This window comes from Canis lupus, chromosome 28 (assembly GCF_011100685.1).
Source record: "Canis lupus familiaris isolate Mischka breed German Shepherd chromosome 28, alternate assembly UU_Cfam_GSD_1.0, whole genome shotgun sequence".
Classification (NCBI taxonomy): domain Eukaryota; kingdom Metazoa; phylum Chordata; class Mammalia; order Carnivora; family Canidae; genus Canis; species Canis lupus.
In genome coordinates this window covers 32,586,387-32,613,765 of record NC_049249.1, presented here as the reverse complement: position 1 = coordinate 32,613,765, position 27,379 = coordinate 32,586,387, and the positions used below count along the sequence as shown (strand labels likewise).

At 47.5% G+C, this 27,379-nt stretch overlaps 1 protein-coding gene across 1 annotated transcript in view; it reads right to left on the bottom strand.

The window, feature by feature from the left end:
• The window catches only part of DMBT1 (deleted in malignant brain tumors 1), a 150,534-nt gene that overhangs the window by 29,334 nt on the left and 93,821 nt on the right, over positions 1 to 27,379 (bottom strand). The window contains 14 exon segments of the mRNA XM_038579001.1: positions 300 to 332; positions 1,176 to 1,205; positions 1,642 to 1,968; positions 4,337 to 4,369; positions 5,208 to 5,237; positions 5,675 to 6,001; positions 10,097 to 10,126; positions 11,048 to 11,080; positions 11,676 to 11,705; positions 12,149 to 12,472; positions 16,381 to 16,410; positions 24,198 to 24,221; positions 25,095 to 25,124; positions 26,043 to 26,366. Of these exon segments, the coding sequence (XP_038434929.1) occupies positions 300 to 332; positions 1,176 to 1,205; positions 1,642 to 1,968; positions 4,337 to 4,369; positions 5,208 to 5,237; positions 5,675 to 6,001; positions 10,097 to 10,126; positions 11,048 to 11,080; positions 11,676 to 11,705; positions 12,149 to 12,472; positions 16,381 to 16,410; positions 24,198 to 24,221; positions 25,095 to 25,124; positions 26,043 to 26,366 (1,605 nt within the window).

Sequence of the window (27,379 nt, the reverse complement as noted above, 5' to 3'; positions counted from 1 at the left end):
AAGTCTACATTCGATTCTTTGAAGAATGCCTTGTTCGATCTCGACAAGCAGGGCAAGGAGCTCTCCTTATTGAAACAAGTGTTATCCACGAAGCCTGAAGGATAAAAAGGCTGCGTGTCCTGAGGGAGAGGCAGGCTGTGTGTATGCGTGCATCTTGGGTGCAGTGTATGGTGGGGCAGATCTGAGTAGGTTACATGCACAAGTTCAAGCGGCCTGTGCATTTACAGGCCTCTACTGCATGGACAGCCTGTCCGGGGATGATAACCCCGTGTCCTTAAGTGGAAACATATGATACCTACCATCAGTGGTTGTAGATGAAGGGCGCCACCAATCTAGAAAGAAAATGAAGTACTTTTAGGACTTTACTGGATGACTTTTCATTCTGTGCTCGTTAGTTGGTAAGCAAAGGTCAATTCTATGCCTTCCTGATGTACTTCCCAGAGTCTGGACAATTCCACTTTACACTGTGAATGGCCCAGATGGCCTGGAGTATGGCGCTAGTAGTTCCCAACATACTCGGCACCGACTATTTCCACCGTGGGGTAGAGAACACTTTGGGGATGACTCTCCCAACAGGAAGGAATTCTGGAACACACAAGCACTGGAAGGAGTCCTGTTGGTGCCTATTTCTCAAATGCTCCCAATTCTGACTTGAATATTTACTTTCTTTTTTTTAATAAATTTATTTTTTATTGGTGTTCAATTTGCCAACATATAGAATAACACCCAGTGCTCATCCCGTCAGAGCCCACCTCAGTCCCATCACCCAGTCTCCCCCATCCCCGATGCACCTCCCCTTCCACCACCCATGGTTCATTTCCCACAGTTAGGAGTCGTCCATGATCTGTCCCCTTTCTGATATTTCCCATTAATTTTTTCTCCTTTCCCCTTTATTCCCTTTCCCTACTTTCATCTGAATTGAAGAGAGGGGACCAACAGCATTTCCACTGTAAACTCTCTAATCAAAACCGGGCTACAGAAGGTGTGGGAGATCCAGATGGGCTTGGAGTTTCAACTAAGTAGGAGTCAAGGATCTGGGGACTTAGCTGCTGGTCATGGTAGCAAACACCAGAGTATCGCAAGAGAAGAGAAGAGAAGAGTTCTCTTTCAACCTCTAGAAACACGAGAGTTGAATTCCAGACAAGATACATGCTGGGCTGGGCACAGCTACTCACCTGTCGTAGTAGGAGGGATTCCTGTAGATGCTGCAAAGAAAGAGGACACAACATCAGTCTCCATGAATGATGTGCAGAAAGAAGCTTCCCAGGCTCAGGACAAACAGAAATTCTGAAGGTCCGTCCTCACTAGCACCAGAAAGTCTTTCTGGCAGTGGTTCGGGGGCAGAGCTGTAAACTACACCTCAGGGGCAGGATTTCACAAAGAACTGTGTTGAAGGATTTGAACTCAAAAGCTTTATACCCTCCCACACTCGGCTGCTCTACAGGTTTCCTTAAACAAGGTGCTGAGGTCCATGCCTAAACCTGAGGTACACCAGGATGATGGGGGATGCAGGTTCCTGTCGAGCTATGAGGGTAACACCTGCCCTTCGGTGAAATCAGGAAGATGATAGAATATAGAAAGGAATATTTTGTCTAGACCAAATAACAAACAAAACCAAGGGCAAATTTCGTGAGGACCCACCTGAGCAGATGACACTTGCGTCCTCAGAGTGCCTGCAGTTGTGTGAGTTCCAGCCATTGTGGCTGCAGCTCCACAGATAAGACTCGTGCCCGGAGCAGCGCACATCGTCTAGCACAATCGGGCCCGAGCCCTGACCAAAGCGGGCATTTCCTGGGGCCGAGGTGGCCCAGCCACAGCCCAGCTGCCTGCAGACCACGTTGGCATCATTGGTGTCCCAGCTGTCGTCGCACACGGTGCCCCACGAGCCTCTGTACAGGACCTCCACGCGGCCCTGACACCGGTCACCTCCGTTCACCAGCCTCAGGGCCAACCCCGAATCGGTCCCTACTAGGAGACAGGAAAATTGTCTTTCTCTGTGTTCTCGAAGAACTCCTGCATTCTCAGGGCAGGGGAATTCTTTCAGGGCCCAGGTGCCCTGGGTATGATTAATGTTCCCCAGCAACGGGACCCTCTGAAACCTTCTCATCATCATTCCAACTCAAGGGGCCACTTGATGCTACCTCTGAGTCTCAATTGACTTAGGAGTATTCACTGTTGGTTGCCCACAAACTTAGGATTTGAATTCTTGAGCCTGGCCATGCCATGCCGTGGGGAAAGGCAGAAACCAGTAGCCTGATGTATGCCACTGAGACTGCCATGAACACAAGCTTTATGCCCAGAGAAACGACCCTGCTGGCCCAAGGTGCTGTCCTAGGTTCTAGCGTTCAGAGTGTCTATCTTCACCCCACTGTGGTATATCACGGACTCTGTTCCAGGCCCCAAAGCTTGTTCTGTAGGATCCTTTTTTGATGTTGACATGCTCCTGTTCTCTCAAGGCCCAGACATCTACTGAATCTAACAATCCTCGTTCATGACAACAGGCAGGAGTACCTGTCACTGTCATGTTGCTCTGCATACTTAGAGCTACCCAGGCCTCCTGGAGACAGAAAGCCATCAAAACTTGGCAGCATTAGGTCTTCTTGTGGGTAGGCCTTTTGGCACACTTAGCACCATAGCAGACATCATGATTCCTCAGTGTCCCCCGGACCCTGTCTTCTCTACCCATGAGCAGATCTGGGGCACTGACCAAATGTGATACTCAGGCCTTCAAGCTTCTATATAAGGAGGTTCCAATTCTTCACAGAAGATGGATAGATGTGACGAGCCCAAGAATAGATGCCCACCATCAGTAGTCATGATGGAAATGCAAATCCTAACCAAAGCAAGAAAGTACCCCTGCTCATTGCATCACTACAGTAAATGAGACAAAAGAAGAAGTGCTGATGAGGATGCAGAGACAGAAAAATCCTCAGATGCTGTTGGACTTGTGCCCAGAGCAGCCCACATTGTCCAGGAAAATTGGGCCCGAGCCCTGACCAAACCGGGCAATTCCAGGGGCCAAAGTGGGCCAGCCACAGCCCAGCCACCTGCAGAACACGTTGGCATCATTGGTGTGCCAGCTGTCAGTGCACACGGTGCCCCACGAGCCTCTGTACAGGACCTTTCGTGGCACTGACACCGGTCACCTCCGTTCACCAGCCTCAGGGCCGATCCAAAGGGAAAAAATGGGAAAATTTGAATCCCACACCTCCTTAAGACCTCCCTGTTAGAGACTCAGTGACTGGGAACCACAAAATGTGCCCACAAGGTCCTTAAGGAGCAATGATTCACCCCGAATGGAGAGAAAACAGATGGTTGAGAAGAAGAGAAACATTCCAAGAGGGGTGCCCAAAGACTTAAATGGCTGGATGGTTGATATGGTCGGAACAGCTAGTAGAAAGAAACACAAGTCAGATACAAAGCGCATTGGTGACGCAACAGAATCAAAGGTAAAGAACATCATGCTGTATCTCCTGAGACCAGGCCTCCATGTGCTCCTGAGTAGACAGAGCCAGGCCTGCCACAGTCTCTCAGTCCTGAGGGAGCCTAACACTTGTCCTACCGCCATTGTCTTTCTTTATGTGATTGGGGACTGAGGTTCCGGCAGGTTGAATATCACTGCCAGGCTCAAAAGAGGCCACCAAGTCATTGCACTGTCTCCATGTGGAAACCGCAAGAATGAGTCTGGACACAGCTGAACATAACTCCAAGTCCACCAGCTCAGGTGCAATGCTCTCACTCTTTGCAAGGCAAAAGTGACTAGTGCCCTAGTGCCCTAGTGCAGGAGGTCAGCCTGAGCCTGGTCTAGCTAACTCGTTGCGGGTCATAACTGTGTAATGAGATCAAAGGCAGCCGATTAAAAGGATGGGAAGAAATATTCCAGGACAGCCTCAAGTGGCCATTTCAGTTCTTAAGAGTGAAGAAATAGCCATTCCAGGATGGAAAATTTACTTGTAAAGAGTAGATGAGATGTGTTATTATCCATTTACTGTCTCCCTCCCTTCTCTCAGAGCTTTTGAGATTCCCCTGAGATATAAAAGTCTACATTCGATTCTTTGAAGAATGCCTTGTTCGATCTCGACAAGCAGGGCAAGGAGCTCTCCTTATTGAAACAAGTGTTATCCACGAAGCCTGAAGGATAAAAAGGCTGCGTGTCCTGAGGGAGAGGCAGGCTGTGTGTGTGCGTGCATCTTGGGTGCAGTGTATGGTGGGGCAGATCTGAGTAGGTTACATGCACAAGTTCAAGCGGCCTGTGCATTTACAGGCCTCTACTGCATGGACAGCCTGTCTGGGGATGATAACCCCGTGTCCTTAAGTGGAAACATATGATACCTACCATCAGTGGTTGTAGATGAAGGGCGCCACCAATCTAGAAAGAAAATGAAGTACTTTTAGGACTTTACTGGATGACTTTTCATTCTGTGCTCGTTAGTTGGTAAGCAAAGGTCAATTCTATGCCTTCCTGATGTACTTCCCAGAGTCTGGACAATTCCACTTTACACTGTGAATGGCCCAGATGGCCTGGAGTATGGCGCTAGTAGTTCCCAACATACTCGGCACTGACTATTTCCACCGTGGGGTAGAGAACACTTTGGGGATGACTCTCCCAACAGGAAGGAATTCTGGAACACACAAGCACTGGAAGGAGTCCTGTTGGTGCCTATTTCTCAAATGCTCCCAATTCTGACTTGAATATTTACTTTCTTTTTTTTTATAAATTTATTTTTTATTGGTGTTCAATTTGCCAACATATAGAATAACACCCAGTGCTCATCCCGTCAGAGCCCACCTCAGTGCCCATCACCCAGTCTCCCCCATCCCCGATGCACCTCCCCTTCCACCACCCCTGGTTCATTTCCCACAGTTAGGAGTCGTCCATGATCTGTCCCCTTTCTGATATTTCCCATTATTTTTTCTCCTTTCCCCTTTATTCCCTTTCCCTACTTTCATCTGAATTGAAGAGAGGGGACCAACAGCATTTCCACTGTAAACTCTCTAATCAAAACCGGGCTACAGAAGGTGTGGGAGATCCAGATGGGCCTGGAGTTTCAACTAAGTAGGAGTCAAGGATCTGGGGACTCAGCTGCTGGTCATGGTAGCAAACACCAGAGTATCGGAAGAGAAGAGAAGAGTTCTCTTTCAACCTCTAGAAACACGAGAGTTGAATTCCAGACAAGATACATGCTGGCCTGGGCACAGCTACTCACCTGTCGTAGTAGGAGGGATTCCTGTAGATGCTGCAAAGAAAGAGGACACAACATCAGTCTCCATGAACGATGTGCAGAAAGAAGCTTCCCAGGCTCAGGACAAACAGAAATTCTGAAGGTCCGTCCTCACTAGCACCAGAAAGTCTTTCTGGCAGTGGTTGTGGGGGCAGAGCTGTAAACTACACCTCAGGGGCAGGATTTCACAAAGAACTGTGTTGAAGGATTTGAACTCAAAAGCTTTATACCCTCCCACACTCGGCTGCTCTACAGGTTTCCTTAAACAAGGTGCTGAGGTCCATGCCTAAACCTGAGGTACACCAGGATGATGGGGGATGCAGGTTCCTGTCGAGCTATGAGGGAAACACCTGCCCTTCGGTGAAATCAGGAAGATGATAGAATATAGAAAGGCATAGTTTGTCTAGACCAAATAACAAACAAAACCAAGGGCAAATTTCGTGAGGACCCACCTGAGCAGATGACACTTGCGTCCTCAGAGTGCCTGCAGTTGTGCGAGTTCCAGCCATTGTGGCTGCAGCTCCACAGATAAGACTCGTGCCCGGAGCAGCGCACATCGTCTAGCACAATCGGGCCCGAGCCCTGACCAAAGCGGGCATTTCCTGGGGCCGAGGTGGCCCAGCCACAGCCCAGCTGCCTGCAGACCACGTTGGCATCATTGGTGTCCCAGCTGTCGTCGCACACGGTGCCCCACGAGCCTCTGTACAGGACCTCCACGCGGCCCTGACACCGGTCACCTCCGTTCACCAGCCTCAGGGCCAACCCCGAATCGGTCCCTACTAGGAGACAGGAAAATTGTCTTTCTCTGTGTTCTCTTTTTTTTTTTTTTTTAATTTTTTTTTTAATTTTTATTTATTTATGATAGTCACAGAGAGAGAGAGAGAGAGAGAGAGAGAGGCAGAGGGAGAAGCAGGCTCCATGCACCGGGACCCCGACGTGGGATTCGATCCCGGGTCTCCAGGATCGCGCCCTGGGCCAAAGGCAGGCGCCAAACCGCTGTGCCACCCAGGGATCCCTCTCTGTGTTCTCGAACAAGAACTCCTGCCTCTGAGTGCAGGATAATTTCTTCCAGGGGCCCGTGTTCTGGATTCAATTAATGTTTCCTAGCAACAGGACTCTCTGAGTCTTGCTCATCATCATCATCCTCACGGGGCACTTTGATGGTACCTTTTAGTTCAGCTGACTTATGTGTGTTACTACGTGTTGCTCAAAATATCAGGAGATGAAATCCTGAGATTGGTCCCACAATGCAGGGGAGAATATAAGATGCCAGTAGTCTGATACAGTAGCACAGAGACTACCTTGAACACCGTCTTCAGTCCCAGTAATTATTCTGGTCACCAAGAAGGAACTGTCCTAGGCCCTAGTGATCAGAGAGTCTACCTTCACTGGATGGTCCTATATTACAGACCTGAGGACTAGGCTTATTCTTAAGAATTCTTTTCTGCTGACTACTTGTGCTGTTCTCTCAAGCCCCAAGCTTGTACTAAAACTTATCAATCCTCCAATTATCAAGGAGATGGGCAATAGTAACTGTCACTCACTCAGTAGTGCACACATAGTGCTGCCTAGAACTCTAGGGAGCAGAGTATTAATAAAACATGCTAGCAATAGGCCTCCTAGCAGGAGGGCATTTGCAAATTTCAGGAGACCACACATCACATTTCTTCAGTGTCCTTCTCCCAAGGACCCTGCCATCTCTCCACCATGAGCTGGGCAGGGGCAGTGACCCTGGTCTGGTCCTCAGGATAGTAGGGGTCTATAAAATGAGGATTCTGCTCAATAAAGAAGAAAGACACATGAAGCAACCAAGTGAACACACCTCCACCATTAGTGTCCCTCCAGGAAATGAAAATCCTAAATACAGTGAAAAAGGACCGCCCACCTACTAGATGACTACAATAGAAGAGACTGACGAAGATGTGAAGAAACCAGAACCCTCTAAAGCTGCCAAACTAAACTGGTACAGCTGCTATGCTAAGCTCTTCCATGTTTCCCCCAAACTCAAAGACAAAATCATCATATGAACTTCAATTCCACTCCTAATATCCACCCAGAGGAGTTGGAAGAAGGTGTGTGACAAAAATCATGGGCACAGAAGTTCCCAGGAAGACGATTCAAAATAGTCAGCGGCGGAAACTCTCCACTTTATCTGTCCATGAACAGATTAATGGGATCATAATGTGGGTGGGGATGCATGCTGCCAAAGTTGACACACCTCTTCATGATTAATCCTGAGAGAAACTGCTGGTGGAAAGAAGCCAGTCACAAAAAGCCACATAGTGGCTACCTCCATTCGTAGGAAATGTCCAGAATATGCAAATCCAGACAAGGAAGGCAACCAGGTGAGAGCCTGGAAGGTAGGAATTGTGACTAGTTCAGGGCATGGGATATTGAATAAAGTGATAAGAAATTCTGGAACCAATTAATTGATGCTTTTGGCAGTCAGTAGACTAAAAGGGGCTCATCCGCACAGTAAAATAGCAAATTTTATATTAGGAGAATTGCACATCATGATAGGGCACTAAAGTATTAATTATTTGGACTTTTCTCCAGTGCTGGGGTTCTGAATCCATGATCCCAGTCTCACTGGAGGGTGCACTTAGCATGAGTTGAAACACCTACTATGTCCAAGGAAGACAAGCAACCAGCCATAGGGACTATTCAGGCCCTATCAGTTCCTCGATGCACATTACACTGTCAACTCAGACCCTGACACTGGACCAGAGGCCAGCTCAAGAGCAGACGCCAACATGGGCTGACACGCATAGAGGGACAAGGCTCTGTGTGGGGGCTGTGGAACCCAGGGCTGCACTGAGGGGGTATTAAGAAAGGGCCAAGTTCCAAAAGGGCAGTGTTCTCTTCATGTCTCTAATCTCTTGCACTGATTTTGCGGTAGACAAACTATCCTTTCTATGAAACACAACAGTCAAACCGCTTTCCATGAGGTTCAAGTAGGGCCTAGAGCCAACTCCTCTCCATTTCCACGGGGGAATATGAAGGTGGGCATATGGACCCTGACCAGCCCATCAGACACAGGAACATGGTTCTATTGAAGCAGGTATTGCCAAGCACACTACCTAACGTCCTTACAGGAAACGTCACCCAGCCCTCTGGGCACAAGCAGAATCCTTCTCTTGTGACACAGGGGCTTGGGGTTGGCAACTGCCTCTCACATGCAGAAAGCAAAGCAAGGGTGAAGCCCGTCCATATAAGAAACAGGAGAGAGAAGAAAATCTGGCGGCAGATACTCATGAAACATCCACACCCGAAGTTCGTGAAGGTACACCTGCTCGAAACATCTTAAATGTGAGTGACTTTGATATAATAGTTCTGTGCTAGGATAAGAGAAGCCGAGCTGGTTTCCTCTATCACTTACTGATATATCTCCAAACTGGAGGTTGACTGATAATAATCACGTTTGGATAAAGGACCTCCCTCCCACAGGACCAGGGGGTGAGGTCAGATGCCAAACTCAGGATTTCAGAATTTCCCTGAAACCAGTTGAGTACTGGGAGAATTTGCATACTTTTCAGGATCTGCAGGATGCTTGCCCTAGGGAGTTGTATCCCACCAATCTTCAGAGAAACACAAAGCAGGATGACAAAGGATTAGAAACTTCTGTATCCCAGTGTTCCTGGAGGTATATCTGATCTAAATATCTTACATGTGAGAGCCACTGAGTTGAGATCTCTGCTAGCTTTAGAGGAGCTGAACTGGGTTCTTGTCAAATGCAAACAAAAACGTCATGACTGACATCTCCCCAAACTGGTAGGAGGCTGGAAAAATAACTCTTGTGGCTAAAGGGAACCCCCACACACACTGGATGGGGAGGTGAGGTCAGACACTACACTCAACAATCTGGAGTTTCATCCAGTCGGGCTGACTATGGTGTGAATCTGGATACTTAGGCAAACACTGAGGATGCTGACCATTGGTAGTTGTATACCACCGATATGCAGAGAAACACAAAGCAGGGTTAGAAAGGTTGGAAATAGAACCAAGCTTGGCTCAAGTGATGAGTCAGTGGGACAGGGACAGTGGCGTCTGGTGAGTTCTGTTAGCTGGAGGGGAAAGGGGGAATCATGAGAGTTTTTGGCAGGCATCATGACACTTGCACACCTGCATCCTGCCCCCTTCCACCTGCGGGGGCGGGGGGGCTGTGTAAGCCTCCTGCTCTGATACCTTTTCTGGTGCAAAGACCTTGTGTACATCAGCCAGATCCCTCCAGATCTCTCAGCCTGGCATGTCCCTTGTCCCTTAGAAACCTTTGCCACTTGTCTATCTTGACTCATAGATGACGCAGGAGATCCTCACAGGAATCTTGGAAGAAAGAGTCAGGAGCATTCAGGGTCAACATGGAGCCAGCTGTATATCCCTGTATCTAGAGCACCTTCTTCTCATAGTGGTCTCAAATCCCTGGGGCTCTGTCCCTACCACTTTGTATATACACATTGGATTGTGATAAATCTGAGGGTGATGCAAATGCTGAACATTGGGAAGGGTCCAGCCTGCTCTGACGGCTCTCTAAGAAGACATCAGTGCTCCCTATGGCTCCTTCTCCCACTCTGCTGTCTCCCCAGACAGCATTTCAATTGAAATTCTTGGCACCCATGGCTAGTTCTCTGAATTGGTAGGCAACAGTCTCTTGGGATGCTGGGAAAGGATTAGATGATAACTCATGGATGATGGGAAAATGGGGCCATTTGAATCCCGTGTCCATGTAAGAGCTGCCTGTTAGAGGCTCAGTGACTGGGAACCACAAAATGTGCCCACAAGGTCCTCAAGGAGCAATGATTCACCCGAAATGGAGAGAAAAGGGATGGATGGGAAAGGAGAAAAGAAACATTCCAAATACGGTGGCACAGACTTACCTTGCTGGATGGTTGATTCGGGTGGAGTAGCTATGAGAAAGAAACACAAGTCAGACACAAAGCACATGGGTGTTGCAATGGAATCAAAGATCAGAGAACATCATCCTATCTATCCGTCCTGAGATCAAGCCTCCATGTGGTCCTGAGTAGACAGACCATGGCCTGCCATAGCCTCTCAGTCCTGTGGGAGCCTAATCCTATGTCCTACTGCCATTGTCTGCCTCAATGTGGCTGAGGACTTAGGATCCAGCAGGTTGAATATCACTGCCAGGCTCAAAACAGGCCACGAAAGTCATTGCACTATCTCCATTTGGGAACAGCAAGAATGAGTTTGGACACAGCCTGAAATAGCTCGGAGTCCACTAGCTCAGGGGCAATGGTCTCAGTCTTTACAGGTAGTTTGGTCCTGGTAGGGGGTCAGGCTCAGCAACGGGGAACTAGCTAACAAGTTGGGGGTCATAGCTCTGTAATGAGATCAAAGGCAGCCAATTAAGTTGATGGGAAGAAAACATTCAAGGACATCCACAAGTGGCCATTTCAGTTCTTAGGCATGAAGGAAAGCTGTTGAGCAATAGCCATTCCAGGATGGAAAATTTACTTGTAAAGAGTTGATTAGTTGTGAAATTATCCATTTACTGTCTGCCTCCCTTCTTGCGGAACTTTTGTGGTAACCCAAGTAATATCTTCGATTTCTTTAAAAGAAGGGGAGTAGATCTCCTTATTGAAACAAAAGTTCCCCACGAGGCAGGAAGGATTAAAAGGCTGCATGTCTTGAGGGAGAGGCAGCCTGTGTGTGTGCGTATACCTTGGGTGCAGTGTATGGCGGGCCAGGTCTGTGTAGTTTACATGCACAAGGTCAAGCAGCCTGTGCATTTACAGGCCTCTACTGCATGGACAGCCTATCTGGAGATGATAACCCCGTGTCCTTAGATGGAAACATATGATACCTACCATAAGTGGTTGTAGATGAAGGGTGCCACCAATCTAAAAAGAAAATGAAGTAATTTCAGGACTTTAGTGGAAAAGTTTTCACTCTGTGCTCATTAGTTTGGTAAGGAAAGGTCAATTCTATCTTTTCCTGATGAACTTTTCAGAGTCTGGGCAATTCCACTTTACGCTGTGGATGGGCCAGATGGCCTGGAGTATGGCGCTAGTACTTCCCAGCATACTCGGCACTGAGTGGAATTTCCACCGTGTGGCAGAAAACACTTTAAGGATGCCTCTCTCAACATGAAGGAATTCAGGAACACGCAAGCCTGGTAGGAGTTCTGTTGGTGTGTATTTCTCAGACGACCCCAATTCTGACTTGAACTTTTACTTTATCTGATATGAACAGAGGGGATCAAAAGCTCTTCCACTACAGACTTATGAGTAAACCCTCAGAGCAGAGAGGGGCAGAGGATACAGATGGGCCAGTTGTCTCAACTTAGGAGCCAACACCCTAGGGACTTAGTTGCTGGTCACTGTAGCAAATACCAGAGTCCTCCAAGGGGAGAGCCTCGTCCTCTCTTCCAACTTCTAGAAACATGAGAGTCAAATATCAGACATGATTCATGCTGGGCTGGGCACAGCTACTCACCTGTCGTATTGGGAGGGTTTCCAGTAGATGCTGCAAAGTAAGAGGACACATCATCAGTCTCTGTGAACGATGTGCAGAAAGAGGCCTCTCAGGCTTCAGACAAACAGAAGTGCTGAGGGTCTGTCCCCGCTAGAACTAAGAAAGACTTGCGGGGAGTGGTCCTGAGGAGTAGAGCTGGTAAATACCCTCAGGGGCAGGATCCCACAAGGAACAGTGTGGCAGGAATTTGGTCTCTAAACCATTATGCCCATTCAAACAGGACTTCTCCACCGGCACTTTAAAGAAGGTGCTATGATCCACCTGAAAAACTGATGTACGTCAGGATGATGGGTGATGCAGCTTCCTCTCAAGCTATGGGAGAAAGCCCTGCCCTTCCATGACACTCAGGAATATGAAATAACAGTGAAAGAAATGAGTTTTATCTAGAAAAAAATAACAAACAGAAACAGAGGGCCAGCATTGTAAGGACCCACCTGAACAGATGACACTTGCGTCCTCATAGTGCCCACAGTTGTGTGAATTCCAGCCACTGTGGCTACAGCTCCACAGGTAGGACTCATACCCAGAACAGCTCACGTCGTCCAGCACAATCGGGCCAGATCCCTGACCAAAGTGGGCATTGTGTGGGGCCGAGGTGGCCCAGCCACAGCCCAGTTGCCTGCAGACCACGTTGGCATCATTCGTGTCCCAGCCGTCATCACACACGGTGCCCCATGAGCCTCTGTACAGGACCTCCACGCGGCCCTGACACCGGTCACCTCCATTCACCAGCCTCAGGGCCAACCCCGAATCAGTCTCTAGTGGGAGACAGGAAATTTTTCTGGTTTTGAAGGAAGAACTCCTGTACTCTGATTGTAAGATAATTCCTTTCAGGGGACACAAGTTCTGGTTTCAATTAATGTTCCCCAGCAACAGGGGTCTCAGAATCTTGCTCCTCATCATCCTTAAGGGGCTACTTGATGTTACCCCCCGAGTGTCAGCTGATGTATGCATGTAACAACTGATTGCACACCATATCAGGATTTGAAATCCTAAGGCTGGTCCCACAATGCAAGGGAGAATATGAGGAGCCGGTAGTCTGACATGGACCATTGAGACCACCCAGAACGTGTGCTTCAGCCCCAAAGATCCATCCAGCCTCCAAGAAGGAGCAGTCCTAGGTCCTAGTGTTCAGAGAGTCTACTTTCACCCAACGGTCCTGATCACAGACCCTTCTCCCGAGCCCAAGGCTTGTTCTGAAGGATCCCTTTCTGCTGACCACTTGATCCTGTTCTCTCAAGCCCCATGCTTGTACTGCATCTCAACAATCCTCTGATTATCAAGAAGATGGGCAGGAGTAACTATCACTCATCTTAGCTGTGCATACATAGTGCTGCCTAGGACTCTGGAGGCAGAAAAGTAACAAAACATGGTAGCATTAGGCCTCCTTGCAAAATGGGCATTTTCTAAGTTAAGCAGGAGACCACACATTACGTTTCCTCAGTCTCCTATGTATCCTGCCTTCTTTCTGCCATGAGCTAGACAGTGGCACTGACAGTAGTCTGGTCCTAGGGCCTCAAGGGTCTATAAAGTGAGGACTCTGCTCTACAAAGAAGAGAGACACGTGCATCGACCAAGTGAACACATCCCCACCATAAGTATCCTTGCAGGAGATAAAAATCCTACACATGGTGAGAAAGTACCTCCTGCCTACAAGATGGCTAAAATAAAAGACACAGAAGAAGTGTTGGTGAGGATGTGGAGAAACCAGAGCTCTCCAATGCCACCTAGGGAAACCTGAATTGGTACAGCTGCTATGCTAAACATTTCTTTGTTTCCTCAAAACGGAAATATATAATCATCATGTGACTCGCAATTTCACTCCTAGATATTCACTCAGAGGAGTTGGAAATAGGTGTTTGACAAAATCATGTGCACAGAAGGTCCGGGAAGATGATTCAAGATAGTCAGGGATGGAAACACTCCACTTCATCTGTCCATCAACAGATGAATGGGATCATAATATGGGTGGGGATACATGTTGCCAAAGTTTACACACTTCTTTGTGGTGAGTTCTGAGAAAAGTCTGCTGGCTGGCTGAAAGAAGCCAGTCACAAAAGGCAACATGATGGCTACCTCCATTCGCAGGAAATGTTCAGAAAATGCAAATCTAGACAAAGAAGGCAACCAGGTGAGAGCTGGGGGAACACAGGTATGGGTTGGACTAGTTCAGGGTATGGGATATTCATTAAGGTGATAAGAAACTCTGGAACTAAATAACTGATGCTTGTAGCAATCATTAGACTAAGAAGTCTCAACTGCATAGTAAATTGGTACGTTTTATATTTAGAGTAATCACAGACCCTGAAAGGGCAGAAAAGCATTAATTTTTGGCCTTTTCTCCAGTGCTGGGGCACTGAATCCATGATCCCAGTCTCACTGGAGGGTGCACTTAGCATGAGCTGAGATTCCTACAGTCTACAAGGAAGACAAGCAACCAGGCACGAGGGACTATCCAGACCCTCTCAGTTCTTCCACCCATACTGCACTGTCAACTCAGACCCTGACACTGGACCAGAGGCCAGTTCAAGAGCAGAGGCCAACATAGGCTGAGACACCTATTGAGAGGGAGGGCTCTGTGTGGGGGCTGTGGAAGCCAGGGCTGCACTCAGCAGATAGTACTTGGGAGAGGGCCAAACTCAACAGGGCAGTGTTCTCTTCATGTCTCAATTCTCTTGCACTGATTTTGTTGTAGACAAACTATCCTTTCTGTGGAACACACAAGTCAAAACCTTTTCTGTGACGTTCAAGTGGGAACTAGAGCCAACTCCTCTCCATTTCCCCGGGCAGAATACGAAGGTGAGCATATGGACCCTGACCAGCCCATCAGACACAGGAACATGGTCCCATTGAAGCAAGTATTGCCAAGCAGACTATCTAAAGTCCTCACAGGAAATGTCAGCCAGCCCTCTGGGCACAAGCAGAGTCCTTCTATGACACAGGGGCTTAAGGCTGGCAACTGCCTCTCACTTTCAGAAAGCAAAGCAAGGGTGAAGCCCGTCCATATAAGAAACAGGAGAGAGAAGAAAATCTGGCGGCAGATACTCATGAAACATCCACACCTGACGTTCCTGAAGGTACACCTGCTCGAAACATCTTAAATGTGAGTGACTTTGATATAATAGTTCTGTGCTAGGATAAGAGAAGCCGAGCTGGTTTCCTCTATCACTTACTGATATATCTCCAAACTGGTGGTTGACTGATAATAATCACATTTGGATAAAGGACCTCCCTCCCACAGGACCAGGGGGTGAGGTCAGATGCCAAACTCAGGATTTCAGAATTTCCCTGAAACCAGTTGAGTACTGGGAGAATTTGCATACTTTTCAGGATCTGCAGGATGCTTGCCCTAGGGAGTTGTATCCCACCAATCTTCAGAGAAACACAAAGCAGGATGACAAAGGATTAGAAACTTCTGTATCCCAGTGTTCCTGGAGGTATATCTGATCTAAATATCTTACATGTGAGAGCCATTGAGTTGAGCTCTCTGCTAGCTTTAGAGGAGCTGAACTGGGTTCTCGTCAAATGCAAACAAAAACGTCATGACTGACATCTCCCCAAACTGGTAGGAGGCTGGAAAAAAAACTCTTGTGGCTAAAGGGAACCCACACACACACTGGATGGGGAGGTGAGGTCAGACACTACACTCAACAATCTGGAGTTTCATCCAGTCGGGCGGACTATGGTGTGAATCTGGATACTTAGGCAGGCACTGAGGATGCTGACCATTGGTAGTTGTATACCACCGATATGCAGAGAAACACAAAGCAGGGTTAGAAAGGTTGGAAATAGAACCAAGCTTGGCTCAAGTGATGAGTCAGTGGGACAGGGACAGTGGCGTCTGGTGAGTTCTGTTAGCTGGAGGGGAAAGGGGGAATCATGAGAGATTTTGGCAGGCATCATGACACTTGCACACCTGCATCCTGCCCCCTTCCACCTGCAGGGGGAGGGGCTGTGCAAGCCTCCTGCTCTGATACCTTTTCTGGTGCAAAGACCTTGTGTACATCAGCCAGATCCCTCCACATCTCTCAGCCTGGCATGTCCCTTGTCCCTTAGAAACCTTTGCCACTTGTCTATCTTGACTCATAGATGACGTAGGAGATCCTCACAGGAATCTTGGAAGAAGGAGTCAGGAGCATTCAGGGTCAACATGGAGCCAGCTGTATATCCCTGTATCTAGAGCACCTTCTTCTCATAGTGGTCTCAAATCCCTGGGGCTCTGTCCCTACCACTTTGGATATACACATTGGATTGTGATAAATCTGAGGGTGATGCAAATGCTGAACATTGGGAAGGATCCAGCCTGCTCTGACGGCTCTCTAAGAAGACATCAGTGCTCCCTATGGCTCCTTCTCCCACTCTGCTGTCTCCCCAGACAGCATTTCATTTGAAATTCTTGGCACCCATGGCTAGTTCTCTGAATTGGTAGGCAACAGTCTCTTGGGATGCTGGGAAAGGATTAGATGATAACTCATGGATGATGGGAAAATGGGGCCATTTGAATCCCGTGTCCACGTAAGAGCTGCCTGTTAGAGGCTCAGTGACTGGGAACCACAAAATGTGCCCACAAGGTCCTCAAGGAGCAATGATTCACCCGAAATGGAGAGAAAAGGGATGGATGGGAAAGGAGAAAAGAAACATTCCAAATACGGTGGCACAGACTTACCTTGCTGGATGGTTGATTCGGGTGGAGTAGCTATGAGAAAGAAACACAAGTCAGACACAAAGCACATGGGTGTTGCAACGGAATCAAAGATCAGAGAACATCATCCTATCTATCCGTCCTGAGATCAAGCCTCCATGTGGTCCTGAGTAGACAGAGCCATGGCCTGCCATAGCCTCTCAGTCCTGTGGGAGCCTAATCCTATGTCCTACTGCCATTGTCTGCCTCAATGTGGCTGAGGACTTAGGATCCAGCAGGTTGAATATCACTGTCAGGCAGACAAGCAACCAGGCACGAGGGACTATCCAACCCTCTCAGTTCTTCCACCCATACTGCACTGTCAACTCAGACCCTGAGACTGGACCAGAGGCCAGTTCAAGAGCAGAGGCCAACATAGGCTGAGACAGCAATTGAGAGGGAGGGCTCTGTGTGGGGGCTGTGGAAGCCAGGGCTGCACTCAGCAGATAGTACTTGGGAGAGGGCCAAACTCAACAGGGCAGTGTTCTCTTCATGTCTCAAATCTTTTGCACTGATTTTGTGGCAGACAAACTATCCTTTCTATGAAACACACCAGTCAAAATGTCTTTCCATGAGGTTCCAGTAGGGCCTAGTGCCAACTCCTCTCCATTACCTAGGGTAATATGAAGGGGAGCATATGGACCCTGACCAGCCCATCAGACACAGGAACAAGGTTCTAGCAGTTTTTTCAAACAGGCTACCTAGATTCTTTCCAGGAAATGCCAGTCAGTGGTCAGGGCACAAGTAGAGTCCTTCTCTTATGACACAGGGGCTTGGGGTTGGCAACTGCCTCTCACATGCAGAAAGCAAAGCAAGGGTGAAGCCCGTCCACATAAGAAACAGGAGAGAGAAGAAAATCTGGCGGCAGATAGTCATGAAACATCCACACCTGACGTTCCTGAAGGTACACCTGCTCGAAACATCTTAAATGTGAGGACTTTGGCAAGATGGCGGAGGAGTAGGGTCTCCAAATCACCTGTCTCCACCAAACTACCTAGAAAACCTTCAAATTATCCTGAAAATCTATGAATTCGGCCTGAGATTCAAAGAGAGACCAGCTGGAATGCTACAGTGAGAAGAGTTCGCGCATCTAGCAAGGTAGGAAGACGGGGAAAAAGAAATAAAGGAACAAAGGCCTCCAAGGGGGAGGGGCCCCGCGAGGAGCCGGGCTGAGGCCGGGGCGAGTGTCCCCAGGACAGGAGAGCCCCGTCCCGGAGACGCAGGAGCTGCACCGACCTTCCCGGGCGGAAAGGGGCTCGCGGGGAGTTGGAGCAGGACCCAGGAGGGCGGGGATGCCCTCGGGCTCCCGGGGACAGTAACAGAGCAACTGCGCGCCCAGGAGAGTGCGCCGAGCTCCCTAAGGGCTGCAGCGCGCACGGCGCGACCCGGCGGGACCCGGAGCAGCTGAAGGGGCTCGGGCGGCGGCTCCGCGGAGGGGGCTGCGCGGCCCCGGGAGCAGCTCGGAGGGGCTCGGGCAGAGGAAGAGGCTCCGTGCGGAGGGGGCTGCGCGGTTCCAGGAGCAGCTCGGAGGGGCTCGGGCGGCAGCTCCGCGGAGGGGGTTGCGCGGCCTGGGAGCGCGAATCCACCAGCGCAGGCTCCGGAGCACAGGGCGCCGGGACACAGCCCAGGATCCCGCCTCCCCCGGGACAGGCAGAGGCCGGGAGGGCCCAGGACAGCAAGGACGCTCCTGCCCCAGCTGAGCAGATCAGCGGCCCCGCCCCGGAGCCTCCAGGCCCTGCAGACGGAGTTCCTGCCGGAGCTGAATCCAGGTTTCCAGAGCTGCCCCGCCACTGGGGCTGTTCCTCCTGCGGCCTCACTGGGTAAACAACCCCCACCGAGCCCTGCACCAGGCAGGGGCACAGCAGCTCCCCCAACTGCTAACACCTGAAAATCAGCACAACAGGCCCCTCCCCCAGAACACCAGCTAGACTGACAACTTCCAGGAGAAGCCAAGGGACTTAAAGAACACAGAATCAGAAGATACTCCCCGGTGGTTCTTTTTTTGTTTGTTTGTTTTTGTTTTTGTTTTTGTTTTGTTTTGCTTTTTGATTTGTTTCCTTCCCCCACCCCCTTTTTTTTTCTCCTTTCTTTTTCTTTCTCTTTTTCTTCCCTTTTTTTTTTTTTCCTCTTTCTCTTTTCTTTCCTTCTTTCTCTCCTCTCTTTTTCTCTTTTTCCCAATACAACTTGCTTTTGGCCACTCTGCACTGAGCAAAATGACTAGAAGGAAAACCTCACCTCAAAAGAAAGAATCAGAAACAGTCCTCTCTCCCACAGAGTTACAAAATCTGGATTACAATTCAATGTCAGAAAGCCAATTCAGAAGCACTATTATACAGCTACTGGTGGCTCTAGAAAAAAGTATAAAGGACTCAAGGGACTTCATGACTGCAGAATTTAGAGCTAATCAGGCAGAAATTAAAAACCAATTGAATGAGATGCAATCCAAACTAGAAGTCCTAACGACGAGGGTTAACGAGGTGGAAGAACGAGTGAGTGACCTAGAAGACAAGTTGACAGCAAAGAGGGAAACTGAGGAAAAAAGAGACAAACAATTAAAAGATCATGAAGATAGATTAAGGGAAATAAACGACAGCCTGAGGAAGAAAAACCTACGTTTAATTGGGGTTCCCGAGGGCGCCGAAAGGGACAGAGGGCCAGAATATGTATTTGAACAAATTCTAGCTGAAAACTTTCCTAATCTGGGAAGGGAAACAGGCATTCAGATCCAGGAAATAGAGAGATCCCCCCCTAAAATCAATAAAAACCGTTCAACACCTCGACATTTAATTGTGAAGCTTGCAAATTCCAAAGATAAGGAGAAGATCCTTAAAGCAGCAAGAGACAAGAAATCCCTGACTTTTATGGGGAGGAGTATTAGGGTAACAGCAGACCTCTCCACAGAGACCTGGCAGGCCAGAAAGGGCTGGCAGGATATATTCAAGGTCCTAAATGAAAAGAACATGCAACCAAGAATACTTTATCCAGCAAGGCTCTCATTCAAAATGGAAGGAGAGATAAAGAGCTTCCAAGACAGGCAGCAACTAAAAGAATATGTGACCTCCAAACCAGCTCTGCAAGAAATTTTAAGGGGGCCTCTTAAAATTCCCCTTTAAGAAGAAGTTCAGTGGAACAGTCCACAAAAACAAAGACTGAATAGATATCATGATGACACTAAACTCATATCTCTCAATAGTAACTCTGAATGTGAACGGGCTTAATGACCCCATCAAAAGGCGCAGGGTTTCAGACTGGATAAAAAAGCAGGACCCATCTATTTGCTGTCTACAAGAGACTCATTTTAGACAGAAGGACACCTACAGCCTGAAAATAAAAGGTTGGAGAACCATTTACCATTCGAATGGTCCTCAAAAGAAAGCAGGGGTAGCCATCCTTATATCAGATAAACTAAAATTTACCCCAAAGACTGTAGTGAGAGATGAAGAGGGACACTATATCATACTTAAAGGATCTATTCAACAAGAGGACTTAACAATCCTCAATATATATGCTCCAAATGTGGGAGCTGCCAAATATATAAATCAATTATTAACCAAAGTGAAGAAATACTTAGATAATAATACACTTATACTTGGTGACTTCAATCTAGCTCTTTCTATACTCGATAGGTCTTCTAAGCACAACATCTCCAAAGAAACGAGAGCTTTAAATGATACACTGGACCAGATGGATTTCACAGATATCTACAGAACTTTACATCCAAACTCAACTGAATACACATTCTTCTCAAGCGCCCATGGAACTTTCTCCAGAATAGACCACATATTGGGTCACAAATCGGGTCTGAACCGATACCAAAAGATTGGGATTGTCCCCTGCATATTCTCGGACCATAATGCCTTGAAATTAGAACTAAATCACAACAAGAAGTTCGGAAGGACCTCAAACACATGGAGGTTAAGGACCATCCTGCTAAAAGATAAAAGGGTCAACCAGGAAATTAAGGAAGAATTAAAAAGATTCATGGAAACTAATGAGAATGAAGATACAACCGTTCAAAATCTTTGGGATGCAGCAAAAGCAGTCCTAAGGGGGAAATACATCGCAATACAAGCATCCATTCAAAAACTGGAAAGAACTCAAATACAAAAGCTAACCTTACACATAAAGGAGCTAGAGAAAAAACAGCAAATAGATCCTACACCCAAGAGAAGAAGGGAGCTAATAAAGATTCGAGCAGAACTCAACGAAATCGAGACCAGAAGAACTGTGGAACAGATCAACAAAACCAGGAGTTGGTTCTTTGAAAGAATTAATAAGATAGATAAACCATTAGCCAGCCTTATTAAAAAGAAGAGAGAGAAGACTCAAATTAATAAAATCATGAATGAGAAAGGAGAGATCACTACCAACACCAAGGAAATACAAACGATTTTAAAAACATATTATGAACAGCTATACGCCAATAAATTAGGCAATCTAGAAGAAATGGACGCATTCCTGGAAAGCCACAAACTACCAAAACTGGAACAGGAAGAAATAGAAAACCTGAACAGGCCAATAACCAGGGAGGAAATTGAAGCAGTCATCAAAAACCTCCCAAAACACAAGAGTCCAGGGCCAGATGGCTTCCCAGGAGAATTTTATCAAACGTTTAAAGAAGAAATCATACCTATTCTCCTAAAGCTGTTTGGAAAGATAGAAAGAGATGGAGTACTTCCAAATTCGTTCTATGAGGCCAGCATCACCTTAATTCCAAAGCCAGACAAAGACCCCGCCAAAAAGGAGAATTACAGACCAATATCCCTGATGAACATGGATGCAAAAATTCTCAACAAGATACTGGCCAATAGGATCCAACAATACATTAAGAAAATTATTCACCATGACCAAGTAGGATTTATCCCTGGGACACAAGGCTGGTTCAACACCCGTAAAACAATCAATGTGATTCATCATATCAGCAAGAGAAAAACCAAGAACCATATGATCCTCTCATTGGATGCAGAGAAAGCATTTGACAAAATACAGCATCCATTCCTGATCAAAACTCTTCAGAGTGTAGGGATAGAGGGAACATTCCTCGACATCTTAAAAGCCATCTATGAAAAGCCCACAGCAAATATCATTCTCAATGGGGAAGCACTGGGAGCCTTTCCCCTAAGATCAGGAACAAGACAGGGATGTCCACTCTCACCACTGCTGTTCAACATAGTACTGGAAGTCCTAGCCTCAGCAATCAGACAACAAAAAGACATTAAAGGCATTCAAATTGGCAAAGAAGAAGTCAAACTCTCCCTCTTCGCCGATGACATGATACTCTACATAGAAAACCCAAAAGTCTCCACCCCAAGATTGCTAGAACTCATACAGCAATTCGGTAGCGTGGCAGGATACAAAATCAATGCCCAGAAGTCAGTGGCATTTCTATACACTAACAATGAGACTGAAGAAAGAGAAATTAAGGAGTCAATCCCATTTACAATTGCACCCAAAAGCATAAGATACCTAGGAATAAACCTCACCAAAGATGTAAAGGATCTATACCCTCAAAACTATAGAACACTTCTGAAAGAAATTGAGGAAGACACAAAGAGATGGAAAAATATTCCATGCTCATGGATTGGCAGAATTAATATTGTGAAAATGTCAATGTTACCCAGGGCAATATACACGTTTAATGCAATCCCTATCAAAATACCATGGACTTTCTTCAGAGAGTTAGAACAAATTATTTTAAGATTTGTGTGGAATCAGAAAAGACCCCGAATAGCCAGGGGAATTTTAAAAAAGAAAACCATAGCTGGGGGCATCACAATGCCAGATTTCAGGTTGTACTACAAAGCTGTGGTCATCAAGACAGTGTGGTACTGGCACAAAAACAGACACATAGATCAGTGGAACAGAATAGAGAATCCAGAAGTGGACCCTGAACTTTATGGGCAACTAATATTCGATAAAGGAGGAAAGACTATCCATTGGAAGAAAGACAGTCTCTTCAATAAATGGTGCTGGGAAAATTGGACATCCACATGCAGAAGAATGAAACTAGACCACTCTCTTTCACCATACACAAAGATAAACTCAAAATGGATGAAAGATCTAAATGTGAGACAAGATTCCATCAAAATCCTAGAGAAGAACACAGGCAACACCCTTTTTGAACTCGGCCATAGTAACTTCTTGCAAGATACATCCACGAAGGCAAAAGAAACAAAAGCAAAAATGAACTATTGGGACTTCATCAAGATAAGAAGCTTTTGCACAGCAAAGGATACAGTCAACAAAACTCAAAGACAACCTACAGAATGGGAGAAGATATTTGCAAATGACATATCAGATAAAGGGCTAGTTTCCAAGATCTATAAAGAACTTATTAAACTCAACACCAAAGAAACAAACAATCCAATCATGAAATGGGCAAAAGACATGAACAGAAACCTCACAGAGGAAGACATAGACATGGCCAACATGCACATGAGAAAATGCTCTGCATCACTTGCCATCAGGGAAATACAAATCAAAACTACAATGAGATACCACCTCACACCAGTGAGAATGGGGAAAATTAACAAGGCAGGAAACAACAAATGTTGGAGAGGATGCGGAGAAAAGGGAACCCTCTTACACTGTTGGTGGGAATGTGAACTGGTGCAGCCACTCTGGAAAACTGTGTGGAGGTTCCTCAAACAGTTAAAAATATACCTGCCCTACGACCCAGCAATTGCACTGTTGGGGATTTTCCCCAAAGAGACAAATGCAATGAAACGCCGGGACACCTGCACCCCGATGTTTCTAGCAGCAATGGCCACGATAGCCAAACTGTGGAAGAAGCCTCGGTGTCCAACGAAAGATGAATGGATAAAGAAGATGTGGTTTATGTATACAATGGAATATTACTCAGCTATTAGAAATGACAAATACCCACCATTTGCTTCAACGTGGATGGAACTGGAGGGTATTATGCTGAGTGAAGTAAGTCAGTCGGAGAAGGACAAACATTATATGTTCTCATTCATTTGGGGAATATAAATAATAGTGAAAGGGAAAATAAGGGAAGGGAGAAGAAATGTGTGGGAAATATCAGAAAGGGAGACAGAACGTAAAGACTGCTAACTCTGGGAAACGAACTAGGGGTGGTAGAAGGGGAGGAGGGCGGGGGGTGGGAGTGAATGGGTGACGGGCACTGGGTGTTATTCTGTATGTTAGTAAATTGAACACCAATAAAAAAAAAAAAAATGTGAGGACTTTGATATAATAGTTCTGCGCTAGGATAAGAGAAGCCGAGCTGGTTTCCTCTATCACTTACTGATATATCTTCAAACTGGAGGTTGACTGATAATAAATGACCTCCCTCCCACAGGACCAGGGGGTGAGGTCAGATGCCAAACTCAGGATTTCAGAATTTCCCTGAAACCAGTTGAGTACTGGGAGAATTTGCATACTTTTCAGGATCTGCAGGATGCTTGCCCTAGGGAGATGTATCCCACCAATCTTCAGAGAAACACAAAGCAGGATGACAAAGGATTAGAAACTTCTGTATCCCAGTGTTCCTGGAGGTATATCTGATCTAAATATCTTAAATGTGAGAGCCATTGAGTTGAGCTCTCTGCTAGCTTTAGAGGAGCTGAACTGGGTTCTTGTCAATTGCAAGGAAAAACTTCATGGCTGACGTATCTCCAAACTGGTAGGAGGCTGGAAAAATAACTCTTGTGGCTAAAGGGAACCCCCCCACACACTGGATTGGGAGGTGAGGTCAGACACCAATCTCAACATCTGAATTCATCCAGTCTGGTTGACTATGGAGTGATTTGGATGCTTAAGCCAGCACTGAGGATGCTTACCATAGGTAGTTGTATACCACCAATCTGCAGAGAAAATTAAAATAGGATTAGAATGGATGGAAATAGAACAAACGTGGCTCAAGTAATGAGTACATAGGACAGGGACAGTGGGGTTTGGGGAGTTCTGCTAGCTGAGAGTAAAAGGGGCATTGTGATCATTTTTCACAGGGTCATGACAGTTGCACATCTGCATCCTGCCACTTTCCTCCTGGGTGTGCTGTGCAAGTCGACTGCTCTGCTAACTTATCTGTGACAAAGCATTGCCTAATCAATCAGGTCCCTTCACATCTCTCGCTTGGCGAGTTTTTTTGTCCCTTAGAAAACCCTTGCCACTTGACTATCTTCACTCATGGACAACTGAGGGGATTCTCATATGAAGCCTGGAAGAAAGAGTCAGGGTCATCGAGGGTCAACCTGGAGCCAACTAGGTAGCCCTGTACCCAGAACACATCCATCACTCCCATCCCCTGGGCTCTGTCCCACCACTATGGATATATACATTGGATGCTGATGAATCTGAGGATCTTGTAAGCCCTGAGCTGTGGAGAGGATCCAGCCTGCTCTGATGGCCCTTCAAGAAGACATAAGTGGTCATCAGGTTCCATTCTCCCACTCAACTTGTCAGCCCAAGCTGCATACAGCTGAAATTCAAGGCACCCATGGCCTGGTCTCTGAACTTGTGGTCAGCTCTCTCCTGCAACTGTGGAAGGACTAGGTGAAAACTCATGAGCGCCATGTCTACTTAAGAGCAGCCTGATGGAGACTCAGTGACTGGGTGGGACACAAAATATGCCCATAAGTTCTCAAAAGAGCAGTAGCTTCCTCCCAAATGGGAAGAAGAGGGATGGATGGGATAGGCAAAAACGGACATTCCAAGTAGGGTCACCAAAGACTCACCTGGCTGGGGTGTGGATTGAGAGACAGCATCTGTGAAAAAGAAGGAAACAGGAGTCAGAAACAAAGCACACTTCTGTTCCAACTGGATCAGTGGTCAAGGAAATTCATCCCCTACCTACTGAGATCTAGCCTCCATGAGCTCCTGAATACACAGGGCCATGGCCTGCCATCATCTCTCAGTCCTGTGGGAGCCCCACCCTATGTCCCACTCCCCTTGCCTGCCATGGTGGGCCTGAATGCTGACATTCAGGAGGTGGAATGTCACTGCCAGGTCAGGACAGGCCACCAAAGCCATTTTGCTATTAGCAAGTGGGAACAGCAAGAATGAATCTGGGCAGTTAGCCTATTGAGACCCCCATTCCATCAGTCAGGTGCTATGCTCCCAGTGTTTACAGGCTTTTTTAGGATTACTGTAGAAGGTCAACTTGGTCCCCATAGTCCTATGTATTTCTTTGTCATTCCATGTTCTAGTGAGCTGCCGTTTCCTGCACCTTCCCCACTTCCCAAGTGCTCTTCACTGCCCTCAGAACTGGCAATTGAAACTGCCATCCTGTTCTCTGAATTGGCTTTAAGGAGGACCCAGAATAACAAACCATGGAGTGAAGGTAGTTCAGTTTACAACCAAATTCCCAAAACCTGTGCCTTGAGGAGTAACGCCCTGGGAAATAGGATGTAGACTGAGCAGATGGTCTTACTGACAGAAAGGGCACATAGCCACTGCCCACTGCATGACGGATGGTCTTCTTCACCTCCTGTGCCATTGAGGCTCCAAAGCAATACAGGTCCACACGGGAGGGAGTTGCCCCTAATGTTCCATTACAGGGAACCAGTTGTCCCCAGGAAAGCTGGCAAGGCACAGCACATCCGGGAGAGAGTCATGGGGGCACCCGTATAATTATCAGATGGAAAGATCACTAAGAATGGGGACCTGGGATTTTCGAGGTTCACCTGAGCAGATGACACCTGCATCTTCTGAGTGTCCACAGTTGTGTGAGTTCCAGCCATTGTGGGGGCAGCTCCACAGGTAGGACTCGTGCCCAGAGCAGCGCACATTGTCCAGCACAATCGGGCCTGAGCCCTGACCAAAGCGGGCATAACCTGGGGCCGAGGTGGCCCAGCCACAGCCCAGCTGCCTGCAGACCACGTTGGCATCACTGGTGTCCCAGTCGTCATCACACACGGTGCCCCACGAGCCTCCGTACAGGACCTCTACGCGGCCCTGACACCGGTCACCTCCATTCACCAGCCTCAGGGCCAAACCCGATTCGGTCCCTGGCAGAAGACAGGAAAACAGTCTTTCTCTGTGTCCTTGAAGGAAGAACTCCTGCACTCTCAGTACTGGACCATTCCCTTCAGGGGGTGCATGCTGTGGGTTCAATTAATGTTCCCCAGCAACAGGACTCTCCTAAACGCCTTCAACCTCATTCCAACTCAAGGGCCCGTTTGATGCTATCCTTGAATGTCAGTGGACTAACACATGTTCACTGATGGTTGTCCACAACGTCAGGATTTCAATCCTGAGCCCCATATACAAGGGGAAAGTAGAAGCCCGCTTCCTCACATCGGACCACTGGACCACCCTGAACACTTGCTTCAGGCCCAGGGATCCAACACAGCAGCCACCAGCAGCCACGATGCTGTCCTACATCGTAGTGTTCGGAAGGTCTACCTTCACCCCACTGTCCTATATCAGGGACGCTCCTCCTGGACCCAAAGCTTGGGCTGAAGGATCTTTTTCCGATGATCATTTGCTCTTGTTCTCTCCAGCCCCAGGCTTGTACTGAATCTTAAACATTCCTTGATAATCGTGACAATGGGTAGTAGTAACTGTCACTGAATTGGAGCTGTGCATACTTAGAGCTGTGGTGGCCTCTGGGTGGCAGAAAAGAAACAAAACGTAGTAGCATTAGGCCTCCTTGCAGGAAGGTCACTTGCCACATTCAGTACTAGATGACACAGCATGATTCCTCAGTCTCCCTTGGACCCTGCCTTCACTACCCAAAGGGCTGGCCCCGCGCACTGACCATACCTGGTCCTCAGACCTTCAGGTGTCTAAAACGTGAGGGCTCTGCTCTTTGAAGAAGAAGGACACGTGCAGCAAGCTCATGAACATACCCCCACCATCACTAGCCTGCAGGAGATGCAAGTCCTAACCACAGTGAAAGAGCACCTCCCGCCCACTAGATGACTACAATAAAAGAAAATGAAGAAGTGTTGGCGAGGATGTGGAGAAAGCGGAACCCTCAGAAGCTCCAGGGGGAAACCGAATTTGGTCCATCTGCTAC